Genomic DNA, 17,302 nt, shown 5'->3' with positions numbered 1-17,302 from the left:
GGATTCCACTGGTCTTACTTTAGTTCCTTTTGCAAAAGCTCAGAATCACAATAAGGAAACTAACCCCAAAGATGAGCCTCGCATGTAAAATCTTAACCAGCTTCCTTCTGATTTTCATCTTTTCTACCAAAGGTAAGTTGGTGCGTGGGTCTCCAATGTCAGCATTAGAAGTTTCTTCGGAGACTCTGAAGAGAGTTGAGTTAAAGAGGTCGCAACCCAGCGTTGCCTGGCAGCGAGTCTCAAGGCCTCAGTAACTGCTTTGCTTTTTATAGGTGCACCTCCTAAAACCATCAAGGTCCATGGTACCCTGAATTATGACATCAACCTTGACATTCCTAATTTTTCACTGAATGGCCATATAGATGATATACAGTGGAACAAATATAACAGCAGCAACAGGCTTGCACGACTCAAAGGAGGAAACATAAGTTACCTGAAAAGGGAAACATATGCACTACTAAGAAATGGAACTCTGAAAATTAAACATCTGCAGAGAAATGATAGTGGTATCTACAACGTGCTCGTATACGACACACTTGGAAAAAATGTGTTGGAACATACGTTTGATTTGAAGATTCTAGGTAAGTCTTTGTTCCTTAAATCCTTCCAACTCACTATAGATGCTATTTAGCAAGTTTGGAATGGCATTTGTGGAATGTCCCCAGCCCTAACCTCAACCTTGGGGAGCCCGAAAGGAAATCTAATGTATCCCTCCTGCCTCAGTGGAGGCTCATGTCCTGTGGGAGAGAGGGAACCCACACGTGGACATGCACAGCTGATAGTCTATCCACCTAAAACTGTCTCTTCAGCGGTTCTGGGAATGTGGGGCTGAGTGAAGAACCTGGTTGAAGGTGGCATTAATAAGGAGGAGGGAACAGGTGAGGCAGAAGAGAAAGGTAGGCATTCCAGCTGGATGATGGAAGGGCAAGCTCGTTGCAGAGCAGGAAAGGCGAGACTCGCTGGAGAGCAGTGAGTCTTCCAATTAGAGAGACAATTTCAAGCCAGTGTACCCTGAAGGAGTAATTACATGGCAGGAAAGAGCTAGGAATAGTGAATTTAAGGGTGAAGACCCTGTGTTTCTGATCCGCTCCATATCAGAGTGGCCCGCAGAGGGTTATGATTTCTGCTGACCTCTGTAGAGAGCACACACCATGTGGCTCTGTGTGTCTGTGCTTTGCCGGGAAGGCAGGAGGGTGTACTGAAGATGGTGGCAAGAAGACTAGCCAGGAAGCTTCTGTGAAGGGGAGAAGGGCTGGTTTGTGTTCTTAGTCCTGGGTGCATGTTAGAATCAACTGAGATGCTTTTACAAGTTACCAGTGTCCAGGTTCCATCCCAGATCAATTAGGTCAGTATACTTTAGCCTGGGACCTGGGCATCAGTTGGGTCTAAAAGTCACCAGGGAATTCTAACCAGAAGCAAAGGCTGTACCCACTGGCCTAGACTAAAGGGTGCTTGTAAAATGAGGGAGAATGAATATATGGAGCATCACATGTGGAGACCAGCCTGGGCTGGGGGGCATGGGTATGGGACAGAGGGAAGAGAAAGTGGAATTAAAATGACTTTGAAGTTGAAAGTCCAGGAGCTGTTTGAAAGGGGGGATAAGAAGTAAGAAAAGGAAGCTGCACTTGGCCCAGAGAGGAAGACAGGAGCCCCAGAACTAGCCCAAGCCAGCAATTCGGCGAGCAAACCAACATTTCTGTGCTTTGCACAGGAAATGCCACCAGAACCAGGGCCCCTTCTTCTACTTAAGGTCACCTTCCAGCCCTGTTCTTAGTATGTGCATCTGGCACCCACCCCTTCCAAAAATCCCAGACACTGCCAGCTCCCTACAAATGATAATTTTCCACACCCTAGTCCTCAGCCTTGGCTGGAGAGCACATTGCAGAAATGGGGTGGGGTGAAGAATGGAGCCAGAGGGACCTCTGCTTGTGGGCTCTGAGAGCCCCAGATATCTAGACTCCTGCCAACATGGGCTTAGGTGTCTGCTTTGAACACGAGCCTCACATTTCTGTCTTCTTTAGTATTGTAGCAGTCACAGTATCCACCTGCTGGGTGTTGAGTGCTTTGCTTACACAATCTTATGGAAAATTCCCAACAATCCTAAGAGATAGCTCTTATTATCCCTTTCTTATCTTTAAGGAAGCAGAAGCTACTTGTCTGACATCTCACAGTTTGCTGCAAAGTCAGGATTCAAACCCAGGGCTTCTTTTACCAAGGATGGTGACTTTTTTTCTTTCCAAAAAGCTTTATTGAGACACAGTTCATATACCACCAATTGCTCCCTTAAAGCACGCAATTCAGAAGTGTCTAGCACACTCCGAGTTGTGCAACCATCACCACAACCAATTTTAGAACATTTGAGTACCCCAAAAATAAACCCCACATTCCCCTGACAAAAGACAGAGATCTTTCCATGATACAACAGCCACTTTGCTCTGTGTGTGTGTGTGTGTGTGTGTGTGTGTGTGAATGACACAGCATCTTAACTTTGTGGACTGATCAATATTTCATGACACGTGGCCTTGCCCTTCAGTAAATTCTCCATCTGCTCTGAGCCTGACTTTTATAATAATAATTGCATCAGGTATTCAGTGAGACACGGCTTCAAGGAGACAACCATGCAAAGGTGCCCACCAGTGCCCAGGACACACCTGTTGGCTCAATGCCCTTCCTGTCTCACTGTTTCTTCATGCTTCTCCTGGCTACAGTCTTGGCACCCAAAGCCCGTGAATGAGGGGGCTGCTGTTGCTGGCTGAAGAGGGAATGTAAAGCCCCTTAAAAGCAGATGTTAGTGGGGAAAGAATTAATCCTTATAACCTAGAATTAAGGAGTTCTCCTCTGTGAGATGAGCACGAGGTGAGGTGGCCAGTCCTCTGCTAGGAAGCTATCTGACGGAGAAGATATATAAAAAAATAAGACCATGTGGATTATAGGAGTGAAGTATTGGAAAGGATTTAAAAGTCCCTAGCAGTTAGAAAGTTATTTATTAAATGAAGTATACATCATTTAAAAATATTGTGGTGATGTATTTGATATTCTTATGGGAAAAAATTTAATAAAAGATCAGAAAATGAAAAAAAGGTAGACTACAACATCATATCATACAGTTTTAACTTTTAAAACATGAATGTATTGTATAGAAAGCATCTGCAAAAGAGGTACATCAAAGCATTAATAATTATTGACTCTAGGTAGTAGAACTACAAATGATTTTTAATCTTCAAACTTTTAAAATCAAATTTTACAATGATTAGATGTTACTCACAAATAGAAGAAAAGAGTATTTCCGTTTTGAAAAGATATGTAAATGCTTTGACCCAAGCCCCAGACTACTCACTGACCCTGCCTTGCTGTGTGATGGTGTTTCTTCATCCTCTTCTTTCTTGGTCCCACAGAAGCCAACAATGGGAGAAGAGCTCAATTTCTGCATGCTTATACATTGAGACAGAAATGCAATGCGGTGGGAAAGTTCAGGGTCAAGATGTTGTTGCCTGGGAGTCAGGGAAAATGAGCTGTCCATCTGCATAGTGAATGGAGAGAAACTGGGTGAGGAAGGTGGCAAGCTTGGGGAAAGAGAGTCAAGTATGAGATAAAGACACAGGAGGAGGTCACCTAGCTGGAAGTGGAGCAGGATTTGTACCTGGCCACGGCCTGGGATGCTAAGGCCCAGCCCTTAGCGTAGTCTCATGTCAGAAAAACAGAGGCAAGGGATTTATGATTATGAATGTATCAACTACCGACAAAAAGGTCAGTGCCTAATACTTTGCCCAGGGCTTTGTCACATGTTGTGCCTGTTATGACAGGTGGGGCACATCTTTCTGATCCTTCTCTTCTAGATGAGGTCCAGTGAGGCACAATGAGTGGCCAAACAGCTTTGGGAAAAAATCCATCCACTTTAAACTTTTAGGGCCTTGGGCATTTCATGTCAATAGGAAGGAAAATATCACCTTCTCTGTTTGTTAGTATTATGATATGTGAAAACATTTTAAGGTATAAAACAGTACTTAAACATATTTTTTTAAGTGAGAGGAGGAGACATAGCAAGACAGACCTCCACATGTGCCCAACTGGGATCCACCAGGCAACCCCCATCTGGGACCAATGTCATCCTCAGTGTTTGAGGCTGATGCACTTGGACCAATCAAACCATCCTTAGTGCCCAGGGCCGATGCTCAAACCAATCAAGCCACTGGCTGTGGGAGGGGAAGAGGGGAGAGAGATGCAGATGGTTGCTTCTTCTGTGTGCCCTGACTGAGAATTGAACCTGGGACATCCACACATTGAGTTGATGCTCTATCCACTGAGCTAACCAGCCAGGGCCGCACTTAAACATTTGATACGACTTTTTTTACTGACATAATATATGGATGAATGTTACCATACATTTATTCTAAATGTACTGTATAAATAAAATAGATTTCAAAAACAGCTAGGGGTCTTTGAAATTGTTCCCTAGTCCAAAACTGACTCTATTTCCCCCTCTATAAACAGGTATGTTTGTTAATCATATCATAATCAGAAAGTTGCCTCATAGAAATTGGATCTTTATTTTCTTTGCAGAGAGGGTCTCAAAACCTTCGATCTTTTGGAGTTGTACCAACGCAACCCTGACCTGTGAGGCAAAAGGAGGAACTGACCCTAAGTTAAAACTGTTTCAAAATGAGAACCATATCACAGACAGTCTGAATGTCATCACACACAAGTGGACCAGCAAACAACCTGCAGTATTTAAGTGTACCGCAACTAACAAAATCAGTAAGGAAACCAGCGTGGTGACCATCAGCTGTCTAGGTATGTGGTAGACACTGGTCAGACATCCCAAGTTCACTTCACAAGCATAGCCTGCCAGCCCCTAGTGGAGGCCTGCTTCAGGGCCCAGGTTCCTGGGCTTGGAGGCAGCCTTGACCTCCAGATGAGAACTGAAAACAGACCTCTTCCCACTGGAAACCTTCAAGAGAAGACTCAAAGGAGAGAGGAGGTGGTGTTCTATGCTTACCCCTCCTGGGAGTCCTCCCATGGAGCAGAATGAAGCCTCAGGCAATTCAAAAGATCTTTGGGGAAAAAGAATTGCCAAGTAGAAGATATAGGAGGTGTGGTAGAGGCTATCTATGCAACCCTCACTTCCCAGAGAGACAAACTTACTTACCCAAGGTCTGTTGGCTAGTCAGTCACCACAATGGTGACTCCTAGAGTAATGATGGAGAAGAGAGCAAAGACGATTCTTTTCTGAAGGGAAGATGGACAGCACCTCCTATCAGAGGCTGTAGAAAAAACATGGATTGAGGGGGTTGGGGGAAGAAGAGCGTGAGGTCAGGGAGGACCATGGATATAGGAAATGCTCCTCCTGCCTTAAAGCAGGCAGCCTGCATTGGCACCAGCACCAGAAAATCCCAACACTCTAAGAGCCTGAGCTCTTGCCTGCTGCAACAGCCTGACATCACCCCCATGAGTAAATTTTGAGAGGCAGTCTGCTGTAGTGTTCAGCTCTAGGACCCACAGCTCTGTGATTATCTCCCCAGTGCTCTCTGCTCAACCCCCCAAAGGGGAACTGAACACTAAAAGTAGTTATTTGTTCAGAAGTCCTGAGTTTCCACAGTGCCTACGGCTGCTCAGTGACCCTAATAAGCAGCCCTGGGTTGGTGTGAAGTCAGAAGTAAGGCTTTTTCATATATATTCTTTGAATTAGTTATTTGTTGCTGTATAAGAAATTATCCCACATTTTGTGGCTTAAAACAACGAGCAGTTATTATCTCACAGATCCTGTGAGTCCTGAATTTGGGAGTGACACAGCGGTCCTGGCTAAGCCTCTTTTGTGAAGCCACAATCCAGATACTGGAAGTATGTCATGTCAAACATGTCCAGGCTCTATGAGGGGGTCCCTGTCCAAGCTCAGTCCTGTACCATTGGGTTTCCTCACAATATGGCACCCAGCTTCCCTAGTCTAAGCAGACCAAGCAAGAATAAGAACAAGAGCTCTAGACAGAAGCCATGAATATTTTATAACAGTCTCAGGAGCAATAGGTATCCTAGCACTTTTGCTGTATTCTAGTGATTAAAAGCAACCAAGTTCAGCCCACATTCAATCGGAGGGGACATAGATGAGCATCGCTTCATCCTGTATGTCTTCCCATCACTGTGTACAGTGAATTGAATGGTCCCTCCTTGACTTCACGTCCCCTTCCCCTTTCAGGGGACCCTTGATTGGACTTGCCAGATTTAGCAAATAAAAAAACCCCAGCATAAATATGTTCCAAATGTTGCATGGGACATACTTAAACTAAGTTATTGTTTAGTTAAATTTTCACTGGTATCCTGTATTTTATCTGACCACCTTATACCATTAAAAAAATTTTTTTTAACTAGATTGCACCAGAATAAAAATGTGTGTGTGTTAGGGATGGAGGGAGGGCACTGGGAGAAGCTGAGGTTCACAGACTGAACCCTTCCCGCCCCTCACTTTGTGGTGCAGAGCAGAAGCTTGCCTGGGAAGGGGCCTGAAAGAGATGGGAGGAACACAGGGTAGGGGATGCTGGGGAAGGGGAGGCTGCTCTTAAAGAACCTAAAAAAGATGCCTATTTCCTCCTGAGAGGCTAAGACAGAGAGGAGCGATGATAAGACTAACCATTTGGCTCAGAAAAGGTGAGTATGTATATAAAACCAGAACACAGGACAAAGGACCCACCACATAAACTTCTGGGCATGTTCTCTCCAGGAAGGAGTGCAAGAGGGGGGCAGTTGGCTTTAGACACCGTGAGCACGTAGCTTTGAATGCCTTAGACACAAGCTGTAATGTCGCCCCCATGGAGCACCCAGGTGCCCCAGAGGGCTGCACTGCGCAAACCTGCGAACAGACTAAGTGTGCCCCAGATAAGGGTGTGGCCGCCCGTGTGAGCATTCTGAGAGAAGACGAGCTGGTGGCTACATGGCTGAGCCCCTTGCCCCCACCTAGCTCCAGGCCCCTGCGGGTCCACCAGGGTCAGAGCCTGGGCCTCTCTCATCAGCATGAGGAAGACTCCAACAGCCCAGCCCTGCCCCTCAGCCAGCAGATTCCAAAGAACCCCGGATACTTTTGAGCTTCATAGCAGTTTAAGATTATGCCTACTTTTCTAAAGGAAGCCCCTTCATCTGCAGACCAGAGGGGTTGTGCAAGTGGCAGGCAAAGACACAGTCAGAGAGACTTGAAGAAAGAAAGCAAGGATCAGCAGACAACTGCAGGCTGTTGGTTTGGTGGCTGGGCCTCTGGCTTGCTCCTGGGGCTCATCCTGGGCTGGTGTACAAGAGTGTCTTCCAAGGAATGTCTGGCTAGAGAGGGTATCTTAGTGATGCTGGGCTGAGCTCCTGTTTGTTCTCTGGTGAGTCCCCTGACCCATGGCCCAAGTGCTGCCTCTCTAATTGCCAGTGACTCACAGAGGGCACATGGCCCCGCAGCCCTCCCACAGAATGGCTCCTAGAAACGCCAGTGTACAGAGCTCTGCTAAGAACAGGACCTCCTCGCCTTTGTGTGTTGTTTTACAGTTTTCAAAGCACTCTCACATCCATTATCTCAGTGGTCCCCAACCTTTTTTGGGCCACGGACTAGTTTAATGTCAAAATATTTTCACGGACCAGCCTTTAGGGTGGGATGGATAAATGCACAAAATAAAATTATGTGACCAGCATAAAAACTGTGGTATTTTTAAATATAATTGTCAAACTTGTGAGACAAGCATCAAGAGTGAGTCTTAGATAGATGTAACAGAGGGAATCTGGTCATTTAAAAAAAATAAAACATTGTTCAGACTTAAATATAAATAAAACAAAAATAATGTAAGTTATTTATTCTTTCTCTGCGGACTGGTACCAAATGGCCCATGGACCGGTACTAGTCCGTGGCCCAGGGGTTGGGGACCACTGCATTATCTGACTGGCTTCCGGCAGCCTCCCTGTGATGCAAGTTTCATTATCTCCACTTTATAAAGAAAGGAACAGGCTCAGAGAGGTGGAGTAACTTCACAAAGGTCACTCAGCTCTTGCCTAGAAGAGCCTGGAACTCAAACCCTTTTCTCTAAACAACCTACTCGTGTTATCCTCACTGCATTACTGCAACTGAAGCAGGTCTGGGAGCTGAAGATCAGGTCCACCACTGCTGCCATGTCACAGTGTCAGTTTCTCTTACAGGACAGGGAAGTCTGGGATGGGGTGCTGGCTGTGCAGGCAGAGGGCTGGGCTATACGCAGAACACATTTACTCTTAGTCCTTGGACACTGTCTGGTCAAGAGGGTGAGAAAAAAACAGTGGTGTAGGAGGGCAGTCGGAGATACAACTGGGCACACGGTGTGGAAACTCCGAGACAAGGATCTGCTTGAAGAAGCCACTCAGGAAGACACTGTGTGGCCACGGTTAACTCACCCTGCCTCTCTGGGCCTTGTCTGTAAAACTAGAGGTGATAAAATATTTGTCTCTAAACTCTTTCTCAGATCTAAACTTCTGAGATGGTCTCCTTCATTGGACAGTGGACAATGCCCTGGCACATGACGATTAGGCATTCTAGTCCAGGAGGGCAGCTTCCCAAGGAGCCTTCTGAGGGGGCTGGCCCCACTCTTTCAGGGATGGACACAATCCACCACCTTCTATGAGTTTGGCTTTTTGTGAGATTGAAAAGTCCCCATCTATTAAGCTCTATTATCTGCTTAACGCAAGAGGGAGGAGTTAAGCATGACATCTTGGCCAGAGCAATAATGGTCTCTCTGTCCAGGACCACTCCCCTCCATCCCTCCTTTGTTTCCCTTGCAGAGAAAGGTCTGGATATCTACCTCATCACTGGCATATGTGCAGGAGGCATTTTGCTCTTACTCTGTGTGGTACTGCTCATTGTTGTCATCAGCAAGAGGAAAAGACAGCACAGGAGGAGAAATGGTAAGTAAGCTCCTCTTCTGTCTCACCACAGGCCTGGGCAAAATCCCCGTGAAAATAGCTCACAGGGATGACACTTTAGTCTGATGAGAAAGCAATGGAGACGGGTAGTTTCGGAACATCAGGGCTGTAACCAGTGGTTACAGTTTTTTCCATTTTGTGGCTTGCTTGAGATCTGAAAAACACATTTTCAGTGGTGACAATGTAGGGGCTTTAAGAAGCTGAATCCAGGTTGGCCCCATTGGAATCCACCACTGAGGCTGACTCTGCATCAGGCTGTGTGATCATATTTTGAAAAAGCCACATATCTCTACGTGGGTAGACAGATTAGCTTCAAAACTCCATTTCGGTGAGCAAACATCTTGTCTTCTCCTGAGGGGGTGGCAAAGCTCCTAGAACAGGTAGAATTTCAGGGCATAAAGAACCCATAGGAGCACCCTATTCTAGAACCAGGTGTTCACACCTCCTTTTCCAATTCGCTGTCCAGAGGGGATGTGTTAGGGCTCTGAGTGTTTCTTCCTCAAGTCAGGCCTGTCTGATGACCCACCGAGAATAAAAAGGTTATGCTCATAAGTGGAGAGCTGGCTCAAGGGGCATCCCGGCTACCCAAGGCAGTGTGTTCGATACAGTAGCCCCCCAACCTGTGAGAATTACGTTCCAAGACCCCAGTGGATGCCTGAAACCATGGATAGTACTGAACTCTATAAATACTATGTTTTTCCTACAAATATGTACTTATATTAAAGTTTAATTTATAACTTTAGGCACGATAAGAGATTACCAAGAATAACTAACAACAAAATAGAAAAATGATAACAATATACTGTGATAAAAGTTATGTGAATGGCTTTGGGCCATTATTAAGTAAAGTAAGTGTGATGTGAACACAAGCACTGTGATGCCTTGACAGTTGATCTGATACCTAGATGGCTACTAAGTGACTAATGGGTGAGGAGCGTGTATGGCATGGAAACACTGGACAAAGGGATGATTCACATCTGGATGGGAGGGAGAAAGATTTCATCGTGCTGTTGAGAACAGCGTGCAATTTAAAACTTATGAATTGTTTATTTCTAGAATTTTCCATTTAGTATTTTTGCCCTGTAGTTGACTGCTAGTAACTGAAACCGTAGAAAGTAAAACTGTGGATAAAGAAGGAGGACTCCAAGGGCTCATCAGGTGTCTGCACAGGTGCTGGCAGGGGGCTATTGGGACCCCACGTGCAGGTGGGTCCAGCAGGGGCCATCCAGACATCAGCAGGACATGCAGCCAGGTGGGCAGGCCCCTCAGATCCTGTGCAATCTCATATTTACTGTAAGACTGGGTCCCCACACTCTGGGTCTTTTCCTAGAATGGGCACCACCTAAGGAAGGACCTGGTCTGAATCTCCCCAGGCAGTGGAGGCCTTGGCTCCCTTCAGATTTGACTTCCTTCAGACTTCTCACCTCAGTCTCCTTCAGACCACTGGCCCTCCCTCTGCCTAAGTCCCGCCCCCACAGCCTACGTTTCCACCCCCATCCTTCCCACTCCCTTCACCCCAGCGGACAGAGTCGCTTGCTGAGTCCCATGGGCACCTGTGACGTCCGCACTTCTGTGCCTCACGCGGACTGTCCTCTGCCCCCTTTCCCTACAGAGGCCCCTTCTCCAATGTCTACTGATCAAAGACTACTTATTCTCCCAAAGCCGACCTCCCATGTTACCCACACAGGGCAATCTCTGCTTTCACTAGGCTGAAATGACAGCATGATGACTACCTCACGGGGACAAAATAGTTGCTTGTGCCAGGCACTAATCTCTGTAATGCTTCATGTTTGTCACGTTATCCAACTTTCTGAGGGCCCTTATGAAATCGGTAATACTCATACAGACGAGATTAAAGGATCTGCCCCAAATCCTATAGCCAGTAGGCTGAGTCAGGACTAGGGTGAGGTCAGCAAAAAGCCAAGGGTGCAAAGTTAAGAGACCCTCACCCTTGACCCTGATCTTGCACAACCTTGAGTGCAGGCCCAGGTGCCCTGCTGAACAACCAGGAGAGGGAGTGAGGGAGGGGGTGCCAAGCCTGGAGGAGCTCCACAGGGTGGATGTTGGGCAGGACCACTGTTTGGTGTGGGCATGCTGGGGCCACCGTCCTGCTTTGACCAGACAGGCTGCACAGACCCATGGCTAGCCTAGTCTGTCCAAGTGGGCTGGAGATCTCAGTCACCCGGCCAGACTCTCTTCCTCCTTCTGGACTCCTGAGGTTCTTGGTCTGCACCCCTGTGGAGCCCCTGGGCTCTCACTGGAGGCTAACATTGTGATTTGAAGTCCCACTGACTTCAGTTTAAGCTTCCTGAGCACAGTGTTTGTGTCTGGGACATCATTGCCACTTAGCAATGGCACCTAACACCTAGAGGAAAGGAATAAATGTCCAAAGAGATAATGAATAGAACAGTGGTGAACAGACTACTAAACAAATAAATGGCCAGCCAAGCCTGCCACGTAGGGGATGAAAAGGGTCCTCCATTGTGCCACAGCTGGGAGTGCAACCAGAGGTCACAGTCCTCTGCCCGGCCTTCTGAGCATGGTCTTGGGGCACCAAGGATGGCACAGAGGATGTGTTTTTCCCTTTCTGTACCTTTTTCTTTGTGTGCTTAGGAGCACACTGGACTCTCACATGTCCTCACCATATTGCTGTCTTTAGTCCTCATGGTGAAAGCTGCCCAAGGACTGGATTTCCCACAGTAGGGGAAACCTTCAGACTGGCATCACCACCCAAAGGTGCAGGGTGACGCTCAGTGCAGAGGGCCTGTGCTTGCTGAGCCCTATCTCTGCAAAGTGTGAGAGGCCATTCACTGACCCCAGAGAGAATGCCCTCCCCCGTTTCCTCGGGGGCCTGCAAGGATGTCTTTGGGCACGGGTACTGGAGCACCTAACTAGCCCAAAGGAGGCCAGAGAGGCCAGTGGAGTCCTCCAGATCTTTGGCAGCTGAGCATCCTCACACATTTCCTGTTGCAGAATTTTGAAACAGCATAAGGAAAACTACATCACCATGAGTCTACATTACCAAAGGCCTGTCTTCATGGATGACAGTCACACAAAGCAGAGCATCCCAGAGGGGTGACCAGAAGAGGAATTCTTTTCCTCCTAAATGCAAGAAGATAGGGCTTACTTTTGAATTTATGAGAAACTAGTAAGCTTCTATGGACTAAAAAATCCCTGGTGTATCCTCTAACCCTCAAAAGAATGTGAGTTGAGTTGGAGTCAAACTGGGTGAAAGGCAGGTCTAACAGAGAACCCCATCTGAAGGAAGGTTGTTACTGAGGCATGTCCTCTTTGCCTATTCAGAGCCTATGACAAGGACTCTAACCATGCAGTGCCCACAGTAAACCATCTCTAGGATGCCACAGAGGCAGGACTGTGAGGTCTGAGTGCTCTCCTTAGACCCAGGCACTAAGTCCCTGCCTGTCTCCTAGCTCCTGGTTCCCAGAGTTCTCAAAGCTCTTTTTCTACCTTGCTGGTGGGCATTTCTGTCTCCCCTACAAGACTGGGGACCCTCAGAGGGCAGGGGCAGCTTCTTCTTTCTCATCACATCCCTGAAAGCAGCTAGCATGATGCATTATGCATAGAAGGTACACTGAATAAAACAGTTGCATTGGTCATATCTTGCCAAGATGAACTATTCAGTGGTTTCATTGTTGCAGGTGAGGAACTGGAAATCCGAGCACACAGAACAACCTGTGAGGAAAAGGGCCAGAAGCTCCACCAAATTCTGGCTCCTCAAAATCCAGCCTCATCCCAACCTCCTCCACCACCTGGTCACCGTCCCCACGTACATGGTCAGCGTCCCCCACCTCCTGGGCACCGTGTCCAGCACCAGCAGCAGTATCAGAAGAGGCCTGTTCCCCCCCCTGGCACACAAGGTCACCAGCAGAAAGGCCCCCCTCTACCCAGGCCTCGAGTTCAACCGAAATCTCCCCGTGGGGCCTCAGGAAACTCATAGCTGTCTTCTGACAGAGTTGTCCCCTTCCTCTAACTAAGAGATAGAAACTGTCCCTTCCCAGAAAGGCACTGTGGAATTCCCGCATTCCAGTGTGGACACCTGCATTTCCATTAACTATCTCCTACAAGTAGGACATCATCCCCACCCGAGCTCATGGGCCACAGCCACACCTGCACACCTGTCTCAGCCACGTGGTCTAACATCTGGAGTCTCTGGCCTCCTCCTAAAGCTCTCCACACCAGGAAGGGAGAGACAGTACAAGGGCAATCACTGGGATGATGGGTGACTGAACACAAAACCCTAGAGTTGTACTTGCCTCCCTGTGCGGCATCCAGTGGTCACTGTGCCTGTGTCTTGCTACAAGCTGCCTGCCTGTCCAAGATAACCTTGGGTTTCTTATGTGTCTAGTGGGAACTTGCCCACCAGCTCAAGAATAGATGTAAAATAAACTTTGACTTGACCCCAGTGTCTACTCATTATGGAAAGGAGCCATCAAGCTGCTGCATAAAAAAGGCTGTTTGGTGTTGCAGGAGGAGCAGATTGGTCACCCCAAGCCACCTAGGTCTCCTTATCCTACCAGCACAGCCAGAGCATGCTCCCCAGGTCTCAGCTGCAAACCTGGCCTGACAGCCTACTTGTAGATTTGTATAATAAATTGAAACCTCTATGCACAAACTTCAACAAGAGGCATCAGAAAACCTACTTCTTTAGGTCTCACCTCTTTAACTATTCAGATGTGGTCAGAAGGATCTATAGAGTAATTTTGTAAAACAGGAATCCATGAATGCTGGAGGTGCCATGAGCCTATCAGATGACATGTATAAGAGACAGCTCAGTTCAATAGAAATCCCAAGTGCCTTCAGGGACCATTATTAAAAGATCAGACCCCATCCCCAGCTAAAGTCATGCTAGCTGTACTTTGAGGGAAGTGGGGAGAACAAAACAGTTTTCAGTTAAGGTTCTAAAACAATAGGTGGTGAGAAGCACCTGCTTTGAAATGTCGGTGCCATGGTTGTGGTCCCATCCGCCACCTTCTCCTGGCCTCTTGCACTTGCTAAATCTTATCAGGCTCTGGCAGGAAGCTCTGAGGTCTAACCCACAAAGCCCGCGTGTGCATTCGGGACTTCCTGAGACAGCTCACTGAGGGTTAGACTGTTTACTCCTTAGTACCCAGAGTTAAGTGTTAAGGATAATGATTAGTGAAACCCCTCAGTCTCCTGAAATGCACATACAAAGTCCAACCAAATAACTATCACAGCAGGATCTTCTAGTAAGAGAGAAAACAGTCTGATCACTTCCCCTATTCTTCTCTTTAGTCCTGAGCCATTCCATCAGCCATCCCCCCAGAATGGCCTCCATCCCATTACCTTCATGAAGCCAGCCCTGTCTTCCAGCCCTGTGCTCTGCATTTCTTCTGCAATTCTATGGCATTACAGAGGATCCAGATCAGATATTGCCTGTAGCTATTCAATTTTTCATCATTCATTCATTCAGCAAACATGTATTGAACTTCTGTGCATCTCAGGCTCTATGCTAGGTACTAGGAATACAAGGGCATACTACTGTATCTTTGCTTTCATGGACCACACAATCTAGTTGTGGGGGAGGCAATAACAGGATACAGTGTAGGTCAGAGGCAAGTTCAGGAGGCCAGAGGGAAGATTTGGGTTACAGATTGGAGGTGGGCTAGGGTGAAACAGAAAGCTCCCTGGAGGAGATAGCGTTTGAATTAAGTTGTAAGAGAGATTAGTAGAACTGGTGCCACAGAGGTGCAAAATTATCCATGTAGAGGGACTAGCAGAAACAAAACTCATGCAGTACCTGTTTATATAAGCATGTTGTTTCTTCTCCACTACTGTGTTTTATCCATTTGAAGATACTATTGATTTTAAGTGGCACTATTATTTTACATACCCTGAAAAAAAAACTATCAGCTGCATTACAACAAAGCTAAAATACAATCAAGTGTTAGGCACAACCAATTTCTGAGATGTTAAAATGTGAATAGACATGCATTTTAGAATTGATGAAATGCATAATTACTAAGCTTCTTGAGGACAATGACTATTTCCTAGTATTGCCCACAGCGATTGATAGAAATGTCACTAACTATAGATTCAATGGGCAAGTCCAGCCTTTATGAAAGAAAAATACGTGAACACAGCTTGCATCTACATACATGAGACCCATGCTGTTGGACTCTCCACCAGGAGTCAGAAAACATGGGCCTTGCCCAGGATTTTTGCTGCCATCACCCATTTGTCTGACATTGTGTGATCTCCCACTGACCTTGTTCCAGAGCATGGACTTTCTGAGAACTGGTCAGATCAGCTGTTTAAAGAGAGCCTGTGGAGCTTGTAAAAAAATAGCAATGATTTAGTAGGTCAAGTTGGGCCTCTAACCTCTGTATTTTTTAATAATCACCCTAGGTAATTCCAACAAGCATTCATGTTGGGGAACCACAGGTCTACTGGTCCTCAAATTATTGATCATTAGTGACTGGTCAAACTTGAAAACTTTATAGATAATACAGCATTGTAAGGAACACAGTGACAGTCCAATTAACAGATCTTCTGAGAGCAATTACCAACACAAGGAAGTCAGCCATATTGGAAAAAGTATGCAGGTAATTTGAGGGACTGGCACATCCTGGAGTGTCATATGAAGACAGAAACGTCTAGGTTTTTTGACAGCCTGCCTGCCCTCTCTATAGAGCAGTCTGACCCTAGCAACTGCATCAGCCCAGCTGCAGAGGGCCTGGGCTGTGGACTAGCCATTTCATCTCAGTCTTCGCCCATGTGGTCTCTATGGGAGATCCTGGGGGCTCACCCATGCTCGCGGGGTTGAAGTCCCATGGTTCCTCAAACTCATCCAGGGGCCCTGCCTCAGGGCTACTACCACACTCTTCACTTGTCCATACTCCTCTTTCAGGACTCAGATTACAGGTCACCAGAGGGGCCTTTCCTGATTCCTGAATTCTGTGGTCATCCAGGTCAGAGTAGAAGGAGACCCAGAGGTACCATAGCCAGAAGGCTCTGACTCTTTCATTGGTTTTTCAAGCTGAGAAATTTACTCAGCTTCTTTGAACAATGTGTTTCTTCATGTGTAAAATGCGGTTAACACCTCACAGGGTTAGAGTGTGGATTAACTGGAAGTGATGTATGAAAAATTAACTGGTGCAGAAGACATCTGATAACTGTGAGCTTTTCTTCTGGCTTCATATCTGAGAAAGAATACCTTGGAGAACACACCTACATGACCTAGCAATTGGAAAGAGACACAGCCTATCAGAAATTAATAAGTAAGCACTCTATAAGGTGAATAGTATATTATTAGTTTGAGTCATGTTAGTTTTCTAACATTGGCCATAAAGGGAAATTGTATAAATATACCAGGTATATTAAAAGGTAAACAACAGACCTGTGAGACCATTTCACAAAACCTAGATTGAGCCACCAGCCTGCTGTCCCCACCCTGACCCCATAAGCAGGATCATTCCGATGACACATCTGGTCATCACTCCTAAAGACAGCCTGGTGATTTATTTACAGCAACACAGAACAGAGACTAGTCTGCACGAGCTCTACCCACTGGTCAGGGCTGGCATAGGGGAGGTGCCTACAGCAAATGTTTGGGCCAATCAGCCTCCTAGGATTTAAACAAACAGTGAACCAGTGAACTGGTGCACCAGATAGACTGGTGCCACAGAGGCCAGCCACAGAGACTAGGAGGCAAAACCTCAATTGCAGAGAGTTGTGGTCAAGGGGGTGAGGGGAGTAGGGTTAACAGAGAGGCAGGGGTTTTTCTAGTTGAAGATAGCAGCCTAACTAACGCCTTTACTCCCTTTTGGAGCCAAAAAGAGAAAATAATCTTAAATTTAACAGAAACAAAAGACATACCACAGGACAAATAAAACAGAAAAATACAGCAACCCAGTAGCACATGTGGGAGCTTGAAAAAAGCAGTAAAATGTGGTAACTGCCTATGAGAAGTTCAAAAGTTGAACCGATCTGAAGGTAGCAGTGGAGAAAGCATGATGCAAATTCATTTACTATATTAAATACTCAAAAGGCAAAAGTACCTCTAGAGGTAGGAATGATGATAATGTTAAAACACAAAGAAAGCTTAAAAATCTGCATCTGCAGGAGCAGATCCCAGATTCTGTCTCCTCTATCACGCAGATCAGTTACTGCCCGGGTTAAGTCTCTGGAGATGGAAAAACAGGGGGTTTCTGGATTGAGGAGACCAGGCACAGTGGTTAGAAGACTATACTAAAAATAGAAATTAAATTTTTCTACTCCACCCAGCTGGCAGAAAGCAGAATATTCATGATATTTTTGGGGCTGGATGCTAGAAAAGACTTAACATCTTGAAAAAATCTTACCAGTTCAAGGAAAATGTCCTAATCACATTCAGGGTTTTCCAATGAAA

General features: G+C 46.3%; 1 protein-coding gene across 1 annotated transcript; it reads left to right on the top strand.

Annotated features, from left to right (window-relative positions):
• On the top strand, positions 1-13,336 carry CD2 (CD2 molecule). The gene is made up of 5 exons (XM_066264902.1): positions 1-132; positions 273-581; positions 4,561-4,791; positions 8,773-8,895; positions 12,573-13,336. Exons 1-5 carry the CDS (start codon positions 72-74, stop codon positions 12,869-12,871), a joined length of 1,023 nt encoding a protein of 340 aa, XP_066120999.1. The 5' UTR covers positions 1-71; the 3' UTR covers positions 12,872-13,336.
• The last annotated feature ends 3,966 nt before the right edge of the window (positions 13,337-17,302 follow it).

Source organism: Saccopteryx bilineata, chromosome 3, assembly GCF_036850765.1.
Source record: "Saccopteryx bilineata isolate mSacBil1 chromosome 3, mSacBil1_pri_phased_curated, whole genome shotgun sequence".
Lineage (NCBI taxonomy): Eukaryota > Metazoa > Chordata > Mammalia > Chiroptera > Emballonuridae > Saccopteryx > Saccopteryx bilineata.
The sequence above is the reverse complement of the archived record's forward strand: the minus strand, read 5'-3'. Positions and strand labels throughout refer to the sequence as shown.

Coding starts and splice junctions, on each gene's coding strand:
- CD2 (XM_066264902.1), top strand. CDS start 72: ATGAGCCTCGCATGTAAAATCTTAACCAGCTTCCTTCTGATTTTCATC. Junction 133..272: donor TTTCATCTTTTCTACCAAAG/GTAAGTTGGTGC, acceptor TGCTTTTTATAG/GTGCACCTCCTAAAACCATC. Junction 4,792..8,772: donor GGTGACCATCAGCTGTCTAG/GTATGTGGTAGA, acceptor TTTCCCTTGCAG/AGAAAGGTCTGGATATCTAC.